We start from the raw sequence: 15626 nt of genomic DNA on the forward strand, positions 1-15626 counted from the left end.
CAAAATATAAATACACATGTACAAATAAACTTAATTATTTAAAAACGCTTACAATAATATTTTAAAAACTTAATCTAAGTAGGACATCAATTTATCAAAGCAATGATAAATAGAACAAAAATATTGTATTCTAAAAATTGTTACAAACAATGAATAAAACAACAATATACAAAATTGTAATAAAATTCAATTATTATCAAAAATAAATATTTAACAAAGCCTTTTACAGCTATTAGGCGACGGGGGTGGTGCATTTGGGCTAAAATAAGTGCTTGAAGATGGCGAATGTGATCGAGGAGTAGGGGGCGGAGGACAGGGTTCAAGAGGTAATGCAAAATCTGAATCATCATACATATCGGTGGGCAAATCAGTTTGAGAACACAATGTGGGGCAAGGAGGTTCGTAACGCTCATCATAACACAAGTATTGATTTGCTCGGATGTAATCATTTGTCTGCATCGTTAGTGTGGTTGTAGGACTCGGCGGTGGATTAAGGGGGCTACAGTTTGATGGCGAGATCAAGTCAATGTGTGTTCCATTTTGCATAGCTGTATAAGCGGATGTTGAAGAATATTGTCTGGGAACAGGTATAGTAGTGTACGTAACTATATTATTGCTAGTCAGACTTGGAGTATGATCTAGATCACTGAAAACAGATAAGAAATGTAAAATGTATAAATCAATATAATTGTACATTGAGGAAATTTTATTTTACATACCTTTTAGCACAACGATATATAATGACCAACAACAAACTGAATACAGTTACAAAGAAAATTATTGTGAAAAACAATGTGCCTTTGAATGATTTGTCGCTATTGGCACTTGTGGTATGGCCCACATTTCTAATCAACGAACAAGCCAAATAAGTTTCATCAGATCCATCTATACAATGTTTCCAACCGTCACACACTTCCTTGACCGGTATGCATGCACCATTAGAAATGCATTGATATCTATCGTTTGAAAGCAATCCGGATTCACAGCACCGAGATTCGTCTAAACCATCAGGACACTGTTTAGTACCATCACACACCCAGCTTCTATCTGAAAACGATCAAACATATAACAATTTTAACATGTTTTTGCTTTGTTAATTGATTTTTTTTATGTACACACCTATACAACGGCCATCTAAACATTTGAATTGATGTCTACTACACTCTGAACAATTAACTTCATCTGAACCATCATGACAGTCTGTTTGGCCATCACAGCGCCATATCAACGGCATACATTCTGCACTCAGTGAATTGCATATAAATTGTTCAGGGCCACAAACTGGTACATTCACACATTGGCGGTCACTCATTATGAGTCCTAGGGGACAAGAGCATTGATGGCTGTTGGATGTACTCTCATTGACTCCAGTGACAATGCACAAGTGTGAACACTGGCCATGCTTGTTCATTGCACTGCAAGGATGCAATGCTAAAATCTAAAATATTAATTTATAAATTATTTAATAAATAATGTGAACAATTTAAATTATGATAAATATACAATCAAAAAGATAATCAAAAAAAATCGCTTTCATCAAATGAAGTTGTATAAATAGTATTTAACACATTTGCTGCATTTGTCGGCTATAGCCGACGGACCTGTTTTTTCACGGTGCGTCTATCGGATATATCCGACGCGTAGGTATATGAACTGTGCGCCTGTCGGATATAGCCGACATCAGGTCTGTTGAATTAAATGTGCTATAAAATAGTGACACACTACAGTAATGTTTTTATTTTTACACACGCCTCTGCACAGAAAAATTCTCGTTATTTCAGTCCAATCTGTTTATAAATAACTTATTTGGTTGATTTTTTTTCGGTCAAACATTACGAATAGTAACTTATTTGATTATCGTTATCGCAATCTATTATTGTACATTTGTACATCGATATAATTGTTTATAATACTATGATTAGTATGATTTCTTATTCAGTTTATTTCTGTTCGTACTGTCAATCGTGTGCGTGTCTCTCGTCTGTTATACGATTATTTTTTCAACTGTCGATAATAAAATGGATGATCCAGCGGGCCTGTCTAAAAGATTACGGAAAACAACGAGCAGGGAAGGTATGTTGACTTCAGAGGATTTAAACCATATTATGAACTGATCTTCCGATGAAGATATTGATAGTGGAAGTAGTTGGAGTGGAGGTAATCGAGAATATATTGACAGTAGTGACGATGAGGAAGAAAACTCAGAACAGGCAGAACCAAATGTTGTAGTTCAACAAAATCAAGATATACAAAATGGATCTGATGTCTGGCATGAAGATAAGTACATGGCACAACCAATACCTTTTACTGGTACAACAGGTCTTATCGTTTCACCTACAGGTAACAACCCATATGATTTTTTTAAATTATGCGCGAACGAAACCCTTTTTACTTTTATAGTAGAACAAACTAATAATTATGCTGAAGAAATATTTTTAAGTGAAAATATAACGGATAAATCTAGAATTACCAAATGGAAAATCTTAACTGTAGCTGAATTCAAAGTATTTTTGGGTCTTCTTTATCATATGGGAACTATTCGTACGAATAGACTACAAGATTATTGGAAGAGGGGCTATCTTTTTGACGTGCCATGTTTTAACTCTCGTATGAGTAGAGATAGGTGGATGTTAATTTTACGTTGTTTACATTTTGCGAAAAATCCAGCACAAGATGATGCGCCCCAACCTAGCAATCGTTTGTATAAAATTAACCCTCTTCTAGATATATTTCATGAAAATATCGATCAAATTCAATATCCAACAAGAGTGTTTGCTATAGATGAGTCCTGTGGAGAGGCTGTTTGGTTTTTCGTCAATTTATTCACGGAAAAAGACATAAATATGGAATTAAAATGTATGTTCTGACAGATTCATTGGGATTTGTTTTAAAATGTATAATTTATTCTGGTTCAAATGATACTGAAGTTGGAGGTAAAGGTCATGTAACTAATGTTGTGAAAAAATTATTAGAAGGCAAATTAGGAGTTGGTCATAGCATATACATGGGTAATTATTATAATAGTGTGGAGTTAGCTCAATACCTTTTAAACAATAATACATATTGTACTGGCACTTTGCGTGCAAATAGGAAGAATAATCCTCAAGAAGTAATTAAAAAAAATTTAAACAAAGGAGAAATGATTCAAAGGTTTATTCAAGAGGATACTTGTATAATGAAGTGGAGAGATAGGAGAGACGTACTAGTAATATCAACAGAATATGATGGAACTTTGGTGGAAGAAATTAATAAAAAGGGAAACCAAATTACAAAACCGAAAGCTATACTTCAATACAACAAGTTTATGGGGGGCATAGATCATTCAGATCAAATGTTATCCTATTACTCATGTGAACATAAAACTATGAGATGGTATAAAAAACTAGGTATTCACATTCTCCAAATTATTTTAGTAAACAGCCATAATTTATTCAACAGTGGATCAAAACTTAATTTATACGATTTTCGTTTGTCTGTCATTAAAACATTGATAAAAGAAGGACTGGAAACTACTTTAGCACCACGTTTTACTCCTCAACCCAAAACAGGAAATGACTATCCTAAAATGGTCGAAAGAAATGAAAAGAAAAAGAAAAAAGTTCGTCGACGCCAAGAGTGTATTAAAACCAAAAAACGTTCGGAACCTGATATCTACTGCCCAACATGCCCAGGTGAGCCAGGACTCTGTGTCTACCCATGTTTCAAAAACTACCACCAATAAATAAAATTATTGTTTTAAATGCTCTGCAAATTAAGAAATTGTTATGTTTTTTTTTAGGTTAAGAACAAAGGTACTTTTTATTTTATTTTGAATGTTGTAATATTTTATTTAAAGGAAAATACAATAAATACATTAAAAGTTATGAATGTTGTTTTTGCTGCTAATTGCTAACAAGAACAGGGTAGTTCCAGAAACTTGATGAATGTTAACCCAAGCCCCCCCCCACCACCCTGGAACCACCCCTGAATATGTAATAACCCTTTGAAAATAAAAAATACGCCCTTTCCCAGAAATATTTATGAATAATTACATCACCAAGTGCGCCTGTCGGCGATATCTGACACTAATAAATTGTCCGAATTGGTGGCACGCTCCTAGCGAAACATCGATATATTTGTGATGCATCGAACGTGTCGCAACTAATTATTTGATGCAGTGAATGTGTAAAGGAAAATTTAAAAGCAAATGTAATAATTTAAGGTTTTAAGATTCAGACTTATGTGAGTTCAGAATCAGTTTACTTTAATTTTTTGAGAAATATTATAAAAGATAAAACAAAATAAATATTTTATTACCTCTGGAGTAGGAATATATATAGCAATTATGTCAATTAAATGAGGAGTTTGATTCATGACAGTGCCTCCTTCAGTAACATAACCAGTGGATTTATTAACTCTTTCTATCACTTGTTTTTCTTTATCAATCCAATACAAATATGGTCCAAGAACAGCTATATTAGTGATTAGTGCACCATCAAATGAAATCAATGTTTTCCTAAAATTACAAATTAGAAATAAAAATTGAATTTAAATATATTCAGTCAAATATTCTATAATAATATATATACACAAGTTTGGAGAAACAACTGAAATATATTTCAAATCAATTTAAAAAAAATGTTTTTTGTATTTGGAAATTAAGAATAAACTTTATAGGAATTGTAACTATTGGCAAGTGGTAACAATGACAAAACTAATAGAATAATATTAACTTTTAAAACAATTTTTTCGCCTAAACTTGACATAAAATATTGCTTGTTTGTACCCAACACTCAACTTATAAGACCAAATCATTAAAATTTATATGAAAGTAAGGTGGGGATAATGTGATTCTGTACAAGATATTGTCCACTCTTTTCCGCTTATCAGTATAACTGTTAGAAGTTATTGTTATAGTAATAAATATTAAAAAAATTATAGTTGTATATTATTTTTATAAAATATTCCAAGAAATAATTTACTTAAAATATTTCATTTCAAATAGTTAAAATGTATAGTTAATAATTATGTATATACATTTTGTATTTATATTTTTTTTAGTCAAAATAAATAAATTACAGTAGTACTAGTACACATTGGGTATTTTTTTAGGTAGATAGGTGTGTTTATAATACCAAATAAGCAATTTTAGTGGATATTCCATTAAGAGTCAATCTATTTTGTATATATTATTTATGTAAGTAACTATTTGATGAATTTAATTTACCATAGTTAAATTTAATTTAAAATAAACAAAAGTGCCATTCCAACTCTGATGTATATAAAACATATATATTTATTGTTTGTTTACCTTTGATAACCATGAAGATCACAAACATCTACTTTACTTGAATACGAAAAATAAACCATATTTTGTACCCTGTCAACAGTAAGTGCTTCGAGAGATAACAAATCAGAGGCGATGATAACTCTATTATGACCATCAATACGAGATCTTATTACTCTGTGTTGACTTCCCAAATCAGTCCAATAAATATAACTAGAATTTTAAAACAAATTATCTAATTAGAGAACCAAGAATCTTAAAAATACAAATGTTTACCCTTTCTCGGGATGTATTGCCAAATTTCTTGGTTTTTCCCCATCAAAACTTTTAAATACAGATCCTTGGAAGCTGCTATTTGTTAAACGAGTTACGTTGATAGTATCCGTTACAGTACAAGTCCAAAACAATAATCTGTTATATGGATCCAAAGCGAGATCATATAAATTATATGTATTGCCATTGTTTCCAATAAACATATTCGGGTTTGAACCATTCTCGTGACAACGTTTAATCATTTGTGTTCTACCATCAATCTAAAAAATACATAATTATCAAACATAAGTTGAGGTTCTTAGAAAATTAATAATATTAAATAATTTTACCCAATAAATCATGTGCGATATTGGATCATATTCAACTGCCTTTACATGTTTCAATCCTATGACAGGGAGTGAGGAATCAGAAGAATCGTCTATATCCATTACCACTCTGTAAAATGTTGTTTTCTGTGCCACAATCAAAAAACTATTTGGTGCTAAATAATAAATAATAGTAATTAGTTTCTAAATAGTATTAAAAACTAAGAATACAAATTTAATTCTTATTTTTATTAAGTTTAAACTGTGGATTGTTAAACCTTGATTAAAATATTTGAGTAGTTTTTTTTGTTGATTTGTAAATAGTTTTTATTAGTTGATATTTTTCAAACAAATTATATTTACCAGAGCAAGTGTTATTTTTAAATAATGTAAAATGTGTTTCACATGAACAGTGATATGGCAAAGGTTCATGATCTTTTGTTGATCCTTTTACAAGACACAATTGTTGGCATCCTCCATTATTTATAGCGCATGGATTTGTTCCGGTTTGACTTAATTTATCAAAGGTTATCAAATCCGTAACATGATCTAAATTTATTTTAGTTTGCTTTAAAATTGTACCACTTTGAATATCGACTTGGAAATAAGTTCCATTTGACCAATCCAACCAGTACAAGGACCCCTAATTTTTTTTAAATAATTAATACAAAAATTGACAATACATTGCAAATATTTAAATTATAATGTAACCATTTTTTACCCTGAAATATGTTATTGCAGATGGAAAACTACCAAAAGGAATAGAGACAATTTTACTTTGACGTCTTCCGTTTAAATCAATACTTTCGATAGATCCACTATTTGGCGTCAATGTTGTCCAATAAATCAGACCACTGTCATAATCTGAAGTAATGCTTACAACTCTACCAATTTTATTTATCAAACAATGTTTTCCTTCACCGTTCATAGATGATTTATGAATTGATCCAGTAATTCCATCAAATTCACTCCAATACATAAATCTAATAAATAAGAAAAATATTATAAGAATCAAATAAATGTATATTATATTATACTAACCCCTTTTTAGGATCAAGTAATAAATTTTTTGGGTTTTTAATGTCATTCCAAAGTAAAACTTTACGCATAGTTCCATCTAATCTAGATACTTCAATTCGCTTAGTGCCAGAATCACTCCAATATAAGTTACCACCAATCCAATCAACAGCTAATCCTATTAAAAAAATATATATATTAATTTGAATAATCTGTATACAATAATTTGTAAATTATAAAATGTATATTTAAACTTATTTTATAGTTTGGAATATTTTGTTATACTGCTAAATACTACAATAAATTAATAAAAAATTACCTTCTGGAGTTTGTAGGCCGAATGTAATAATTCTTTCTGCCATTGATCCATTTAAGTAAACTCTATTGATTGTTTTTAATCTGACATCAGTCCAATAAACTCGTTTATTTTTGATATCGACATCAACCGCACTACAAGTTCATAAAATAACTAATCAACATTTACCAATATTAACGTATATCATTTTAATACCCAATGGTTTAGAAACAGATTTACAAACTTGATAACAAAACATATTTAATATTATGTTTTATAATAATTATACAACATAATATTAATGTATTATTATTAACCCTAGATCACAAGCATTTCAAATATTCACTAGAATACAAGGACACAGTCTTTTTAGTTACACTCAGTACGGCAAACTATACTTAACTAGCTAAAATCTCACCGGTCACAATGAAAATAACAAACTGTCGATATCGTTTATCGAGCGGCAAAATTATTATTATAAAAGTTATTATATTGGAAAACACAATATAAAAATAACCCAGTTAATTTATGCAATCACACACACTGTCTTTTGGACAGATTTAATGTCTAGTAATTAACTTTGAATACTTATATATTACCGACATCAGATCGTATACAGTTGGGAGCAAGTTGGAGTCATATCTAATTTTTGTCTATAACCTAATTAAAAGTTACTTAGGTTATATTACGTATATATTTTTAATTCTTGAAACAATGAACAAATTTCTAAAAGCCTAGTCTTTTAGACCGTGAAGCGTGTACTCTAGGGTTAAAATTATTTTATTGCATAGATAATTTAATAATTTATCATTAAATTTCAATATACTATTATTATTTATCATAATATAGGTATGTTGTAGATTAATTTAAATAAAAATTAAAATTAAAAATCCAAATTGAGTAAACCATACTCATAATAGTTAATGTAAAAATTAATTAGGTAATTAATGGTAATAATAAATAGAATAAAATCTATGTATCAGAATTCAAAAGTATAAGATGATATAAATGTATGAACAGATTTTATCATGTAAACTTTTTTTGTGAAAATAAATTACATGTTACTAATAAAAGTTAATATACGTAATGCAGTTTCTAGATCATTAAATACATTTAAACTATATTTCAATGAGCCCTATGATCTGTGTGTACAAAGGCATTTTTTGAGTCAACTGTAACCAACTTAAAATTTAACCAATTTAACTAAATACTCTTACTAATGTTTTAGTTTTTGTGTACCTATATCATATTCTTTTTTTAAAAAATTACCTGGCTTCTTTCAATCCAGCTACAGGAATAATATCCGAATAATGACTATTCTCAGTACTTAATATTCCAATATGTTCAAATCGAGTAAATAGTAGAAATGATTCAGAGAGTATGCAAGTTTTTCCGTCCATAGCCAATTCATAATCTAGTAAAAAAATAAATAAAAATTAATGGTTTCTATAAAATGGTAATTACTAATAAGTTTTACTAATCATTTTTTTTATTGATAATACAATTTAGTTCAATAAGTTTCATAATCATACAATAATCACCTATTTCACATGCGCAAATGTAGTAGCCTTTAGGTTTATAAAAACAAAACTGACTACAATTTCCATTATTATCACCACATGGATTGCCATTAAGAGGCTCTTTTAAGTTCACAGCTTTTACACCCATTAAATTTGGTAATTGATCTATAATAATTTTTCGATCAGATCCAGTATTTTTATTAACTCTGTCAATTGTACGACGCTGCCAATCTGTCCAATAAAGGTAATCACCCAATTGAGTCAAACCAAATACATGGGGCAAATTTTCACTCACAAGTTCTTTACGGTTTTCTCCGTTCATACCAACAACCTAGGATAAAATATAATTTAAATATATATATATCAATAAAATACATGGTGATACACTTAGTTCCCGTGTTAAGGTAGTTATTTTTTGAGTTTAAATATTTTGAAATCGTTAAACGTAGATTTGAAGTTTACAGAATTACTTATATTATATTTATTTCATTCGTGTTTGATATAATAATTTGAATAAGCACATACAAAACTATTTAATAATTGAATTAACTATTTTGTGTGAAAGTTATTTTTTTTTCGACTAAGACTAATACATATAAAAATGTATTAACTTACTTCTATTCTGTCAGTTTTTGCATCACAAAAATAAAGGTTTCTTGACTTAATATCCAAAGTTATTCCATTAGGCCATCCTAAATCTTCTTTAAGTAAAACTATTCTATCATTTCCATCTAAATTGGATCGTTCAATTTTTGGTCGTTTGTCATACCAATCAGACCAAAATAGCCAACCTAATTCAGGTGCTACAGCAACACCACGAGGTTCGATTAAATCATTAGCAACAATAACCTAAAGTAAAAAAAAACTTATTATGCTTTAGAATATGATTTGTATAGATGAATATTAAAAATAAATTACTCTTCGGTGTTTCCCATTTAATCGAGCAACTTCAATCCTATCTGTTCCTGTATCTGTCCAATATATGTTTCTTGCAACCCAGTCAACGGCTACTCCATCTGGGTGATAAATCTCATTGGAAATAACAACTCCTTGATGACTACCATTCATTTTTGCTCGTTGAATCATTTTTATCTATATTAAGATATAATTTGTAATTATTAGAATTATTAGTACAACCATTATATTTTAAATAATAAGTACTTCATCGTCAGTCCAATAAATATACCCTTCAATAGGGTCATAATCAATGGCGATCGCATGAGCTAAACCAGTAAGAGGTATAGACATAATAGTATGATCTGGAGAATCTAATGATATTTGACAAATATCAGTTTTTTGTACAAGAAATAAAACTTCTTGGACACCTACAAAAAGTAATTAAAAATAATATTATATAAAACATCGAAGTAGTATTTTTTTTTAATATATAAATTTAATATTAGTATTAAGTTAAACAAACCGTCAGCACAATTATGATGGTCTATAAGCTTTACTCCAGTGGAACAAGCACACGAATATCCAGGAGAATTTGGGGAAAGAAGACACAAATCAGAACAACCTCCATTATTCTTATCACAAAGAGTAATTTTTTCTGGCTGCCGAGCAGAATTCCACACGCGTATATCCATTGGTACATTATTACTATGTATAATTTCACGGCTAGTTCCTCCTCCTCTACGATCTACTACATGAATCGACCTATCAGTAAAAGAAAAACAAATAGTACAATTATTAGTTTTAAATTTAATGCAAAAATGAATAATTTGATGAAAAAAATAAGTATTAACTTTGAAAATGAAATCATTTTGTTTTCCTGTTCAACCTTCAATTATTATAAAGAATAAAATGATTCTATAGGTTACTGTGTTTAAAATAAAGGTTTGTTTTATGTCTTAACAATAAAACTGTACTTTTTACAAGGTACCTGCTGATATATTTTGTTAACTACTTATTATATATTCATAAGTTATAAACGTATGCTTTAAATATTGAAAAACAATAGATTTATGAAAATAATATATTTTTACAAACCATGTCTTCCAATCAGTCCAGTATAGTCTATCTTGATATAGAGCAATACCATATGGATATGGTATTCCTTTTTCAAGAATAGTTTTCCTATTTCTCCCATCATAGTCCATTATCTAGATAGTATATATCAAAACAAAATATGTTTATTCAAGTACTAGAAATAAAATAAAAATACTTACATCAATAAAACCAAGTTTTCCATCAACCCAGTAGATGTGTTTGGTATGAAAATCTATAGTTAAGCCATTTGGCCAAAATATGTTATCACTAACAATGACTTTTCGTGTAGATAAGTCTCCATTCATTCCGGCACGTTCAATTTTCGGAACTTCACCCCAATCCGTCCAAAACATTATGCTGGAATAAAAAGAAATAATAATAATACATTTTGTTTATAAATAGATTAAAAATGAAACATACCCATCCATAGGAACTAAAGCAACAGCACGTGGTTGATCAATATCTTCCCAGTATAGCACTTTCCTGTATTTACCATCTAACGATGCTACTTCAATTCTGTTAGTATCTCCGTCAGTCCAATATATTTTTTTAGTAAGCCAGTCACAAGCTAAACCATCTGGTGTAATAATACCAGTATTCAATATTGCCACCTATTTTATAAAAATAATATAATAAAATATTAAAACTATACAATATTATAAAGTCAATAAAGTAAGAATATACAAAAATTAAAATATATAGGTAATCTATTAAAATACAATATAAACAACAAAATTCTCTCATATAATAAGAGTAACCTTAGGCGGCAATAGTGGGTATGGCTAATGGCAGATCGAGAGCCGTGCTCTTATTAAAATAAAATAAGTAAATTGTTTAAATATTAAATTAATAATGTATATAGTTTATAATTATCAATTAAATGAAGGAAATATTTTTACTTTGTTACTAGCGTGAGTTCCATTGTAAGAAACACATTGAATAGATTCTTGACCATGATCAGCCCAGCATATCAAAGATCCTTTATAATAGAAATCAAGTGCACTTCCTTCAATAAGATCCTGAGTATATAAAAAATGGTTAATATATTAGTTGTTCATTTTAATATAATGGTATCTAACTATTAAGGTTGAACTGGCATAATTCAAATTTTCATCTTATTATAAACTAATGAAATATCAATCTGATCATAATTAAAAATTTAAATAAATACAATTGCTGGTTTAACTAGGAACTTACTTTAACAATAACATTAATCCTGGTCGATTTTGACATATTAGCCATCCGGATATCTTTAGATGTTGTATATATCAAATTTGGATAACCTAAAAAACAAATTATCATTAGTTAAATAAAAAATTAATTTTATGATATTTTTGATAGTTATAAAGTAACAGCAGTAAAAATCAAGTGTTCAGTTATACGTAATTGGTATGTACCTATGTATATTTTGGTACTTTCCTGTTACACAGGATTGTTGCGAGTATAAAATGTAATATTATAATATATGTTAAATAATATGTATTGTGGGGATGGCCAGAATGAAATAAAGAAAAATTTTAAATACATAGTAATTATTCGTAATGTATTCTACACGGTACATGCCAAAGTGTCAAATTTGCCGCGGCGTACGGAAAACAATATAATAATAATACAAATTAGTAAATCCACAAATAAACAAGACAGGCGAGACGACTACAGCGAAATGGCTGCAGAACAATCTACTTTTATAAAAAGGTAATAATATACGTAATGATAGATATATAATATAATAAATATAATCGCGACTTATGGATATCGTTCAGCTATAACAGCTGAGATAGGCCTAAAATTCGCTAAAATAGACGGGCTTAAAATTATGCCACATTATCCCGCACCAGGTTAATGAACCATGTAATTAATAATATGGTCCAAATATCCTGGTGCATTTTTTTTCCACCAGTTTAGTCTAACGAATACCTACAGGTAGTTGCGATAATAGCTGTAGTCTCGTATAACAGGAAAGTATCATTTTGGTAGTCTTCGATAATAGGATTGTGATGATTCAAAATACAGGGTAGTCTCGTATAACAGGAAAGTAACTATTATTTGATGTTTGGACAATAATTATATTTTTGCAAATTAAGGATCAAAACATAAAATTATTAAATGTAATAAAAGCAAAATACTTATTTGAACTGATTTATATATATATATTACATTAGTTATTAGAACATTAAATTGCTTGAAAAATTCTAGTTCTCATTTTTGATTAAAAATTTAATAGATAATATTGAATCATGATGAAAATATTAGTTATAGGTATTTTATTAGTCTAAGCCAATACATAAACTGTGTATAATAATGGTTTTGTTTATGAAACTTTAGATGCAATTGTCTTTTAGTAACTGTCTGAAAATTAAACATAAATCAACAAAATAAGTTTAAAGGCCTCAAAAACATCATGACCAAATGTACAATTTAGTCGACTTCTTAATTATAAAATATAAGTATTATAACGTAGTTATGATATTTTAATTTATTTTTTATACTTTAATATTATATCAAATGAATGCCAAAATGTTACAGTGAAGATAAATTAGTTTATATCATTAATATAATATTTGAAATAATTTTATTTACAAATAAATGTAAATACTTATCTATTATTATTCTTTTATCAAAAAGCACACAAAGTGAGCACAGAGGTGAACACATAGCCAAAGTAAATAATAATGCAAAGAAACAGTACCTACCTATATTAAATAAAATATGAATAATTTTGATTTACATACATGTAATACCCTACCTATATGATATAATATGATATATATTTGAATTACAACAGGTGGGTGTTATTTTAATAAATTGTACCTGGTTCCTCAAAGCTCTGTATTACTTTATAATTTAAATACAAAATACACCAAAACAAAAATATGAATTCTTATAAATTTTCTCTTCAAAGGCAATTGATTAGATAAACTGAAAATCTAACTTTAAATGCCTATTTATGAATTGACACAATGGTACCTATGTGAAAGAATGTGATTAAATAAATGCCTTGACCATAACTCATAGAATATAATCTTATAATGTCATACAATAAAGTAAAATTGGCATGTGACGGAATTATTCGGCCATTACTGAGAACGCTACGAGAACCACCTGCGGAGTCTACATTCTAAGCCCCCGTTTATCCGTATAGCGATTGGTGTACAGTGTACTGTTTGATCTAATGTGATGCGTTATATGACAGCTATAAGCACTAGGAACTTGAACAAGCATACCAGCATACAAGAGCGAGGAGTATCATAGAAATTTCACGTAAGAAAATTAATAAATAGAAAACGAAAAATGTTAGTGAGTGGCGAAAGCTTTTCGTAAAGCATTCAAACGCCAATAAAGCTGAAGAAGGCCCTAAAAACGTCGCAACGATGGTATAATAGTTTATACAACGAGCGGCAACGATGGCGGTAAATGACGAGATAATTTCATCGAAAACCCAGCCAGCAGTAGCGTCTTCCGACACTGGGACTTACCATTCACGAGCGACATCATCACGGTACAGCACAACGTTACATAAATCCATGACGACGTCATCCTGGCGCATTTCACGGTGACTGGTGTCCGGGACGTCGCGGGTAAAACTGTGGCGATCGTTCTCCGAGCGTCCGCGGCGGTGTTACGATCGGCAACGGTGGCGGTGGCGGCGGCGGCAGGAGCAGCAACAGCACAAGGTTCACGACGGGCGGTCGTCTGACAGGACAATGGTCGTGCCGCGCATCGTCTTCGCTGTGGAGGCGGCGACGGATCAGCAACTCGGCCGACGGATTGTCGTCGCGCGTCCGGCGTCGTCATCGGCGTGTCGGTGCGGTATTATTGTCGTTGTCGTTGTCGTCGTCGTCGCCACTATCATATTTTCGGCGAACGCGGTGTTAGAAAAGCGGCGGGTAAAAACGCGCGCGCCGTGTGTGTGTGCTAGTGCGCGTGCGCTCGGCCGGTGCCTGTGCGTGCGAGCGCGCGCTACGGGGAGAAAAGAAAATATTTGCGTTCGAAGGGACCGGCGGTGGGTGGGTCACCCAGCGGGTGGCGAGAAAAAAATCAAACCTCTACCTGTACGGCTGAACAAAACCGGATGCTCGAATAACTCGAGTCGTACAACACACTCGACTTGTGTCACTGATCGCCGGCTTACCTATGATTATTTATAATTATTGTTATTCGTTTTTTATTATTTTAATATTGTTGTAATATTATCATAATGGTCAGCGTACGTACACGTTATCATCGCTGTAAACAAACGAGCATGTTGTAGGTGATGGCCGGCGACGATAACGCGGCGCACTCGGCCGTCACTAACACGAGGATTACGTGAAAATATGTTTTGCTCTCACCGCGTCGATTCGCAACGGGGCGCCTAGCCGGTGCGCTGCGTTGCGTGTCACGTCTGCCCGCCCTGTCGTTCATCTCCCCCCGTCCGCCATGCCCACGTAAACACCCGGGCATCATACCACCTAAGGGCGCAGGTGATTTTTATTTTTCTCTGGACAATGATATAGGTAATATTATAATGCCCGCATGATTTTCGAAAACGATTTCAGACCATACCGTATAGGTACCTACTGAGCGCTGGCCCAGCGGCGTAGCCAGGATTATGAAAGGGGGGGGGGGGGGGGTAAGTATAAATAAAACTTATTTTTTTCTGTATTTGTATATAAATAATTCATTCACTAGGGGATAAAAGTCATTGTGGGTGTGGGGTGTTAGGCACCTAAAACCCTCTGACTACGCCACTGAGCGCTGCTGCCTGCTGGTCAAAACATCTACAACTATGTTGTAGTAAAAATGTCAATTTTTCAAACACTATTTTTTTTAAATTTCTTTATTTTTAATTGTTCAATTAAAAGAAATATTCCAATTGAGAAGAGGCTTTAGATAAATATAAATTAACATCGGCATTACTACATTAATCGTTATTACTTAAATAAAATGGATAGGTATGGATAGGCTAGAAAACTATT

General features: G+C 31.0%; 2 protein-coding genes across 2 annotated transcripts; one reads left to right on the forward strand and one right to left on the reverse strand.

Annotated features, from left to right (window-relative positions):
* Positions 1-86: 86 nt before the first annotated feature.
* Positions 87-14942, reverse strand: LOC132932572 (low-density lipoprotein receptor-related protein 5). Its single transcript, XM_060998983.1, has 23 exons — positions 14145-14942; positions 11866-11951; positions 11568-11687; positions 11089-11279; positions 10848-11025; positions 10669-10781; positions 10097-10335; positions 9838-10001; positions 9595-9768; positions 9292-9525; positions 8698-9007; positions 8426-8570; positions 7181-7311; positions 6886-7039; positions 6566-6827; positions 6208-6487; positions 5869-6020; positions 5543-5799; positions 5291-5479; positions 4297-4495; positions 1120-1438; positions 720-1047; positions 87-646 (listed from the first exon to the last, which is right to left on the reverse strand). The coding sequence occupies exons 1-23, from the start codon at positions 14461-14463 to the stop codon at positions 211-213; spliced, it is 4980 nt and encodes a 1659-aa protein (XP_060854966.1). The 5' UTR covers positions 14464-14942; the 3' UTR covers positions 87-210.
* Positions 2621-4342, forward strand: LOC132932911 (piggyBac transposable element-derived protein 4-like). The gene has a single exon (XM_060999278.1). The coding sequence runs from the start codon at positions 2855-2857 to the stop codon at positions 3719-3721; it is 867 nt and encodes a 288-aa protein (XP_060855261.1). The 5' UTR covers positions 2621-2854; the 3' UTR covers positions 3722-4342.
* Positions 14943-15626: the final 684 nt, after the last annotated feature.

This window comes from Metopolophium dirhodum, chromosome 1 (assembly GCF_019925205.1).
Source record: "Metopolophium dirhodum isolate CAU chromosome 1, ASM1992520v1, whole genome shotgun sequence".
NCBI classification, from domain to species: Eukaryota; Metazoa; Arthropoda; class Insecta; order Hemiptera; family Aphididae; genus Metopolophium; species Metopolophium dirhodum.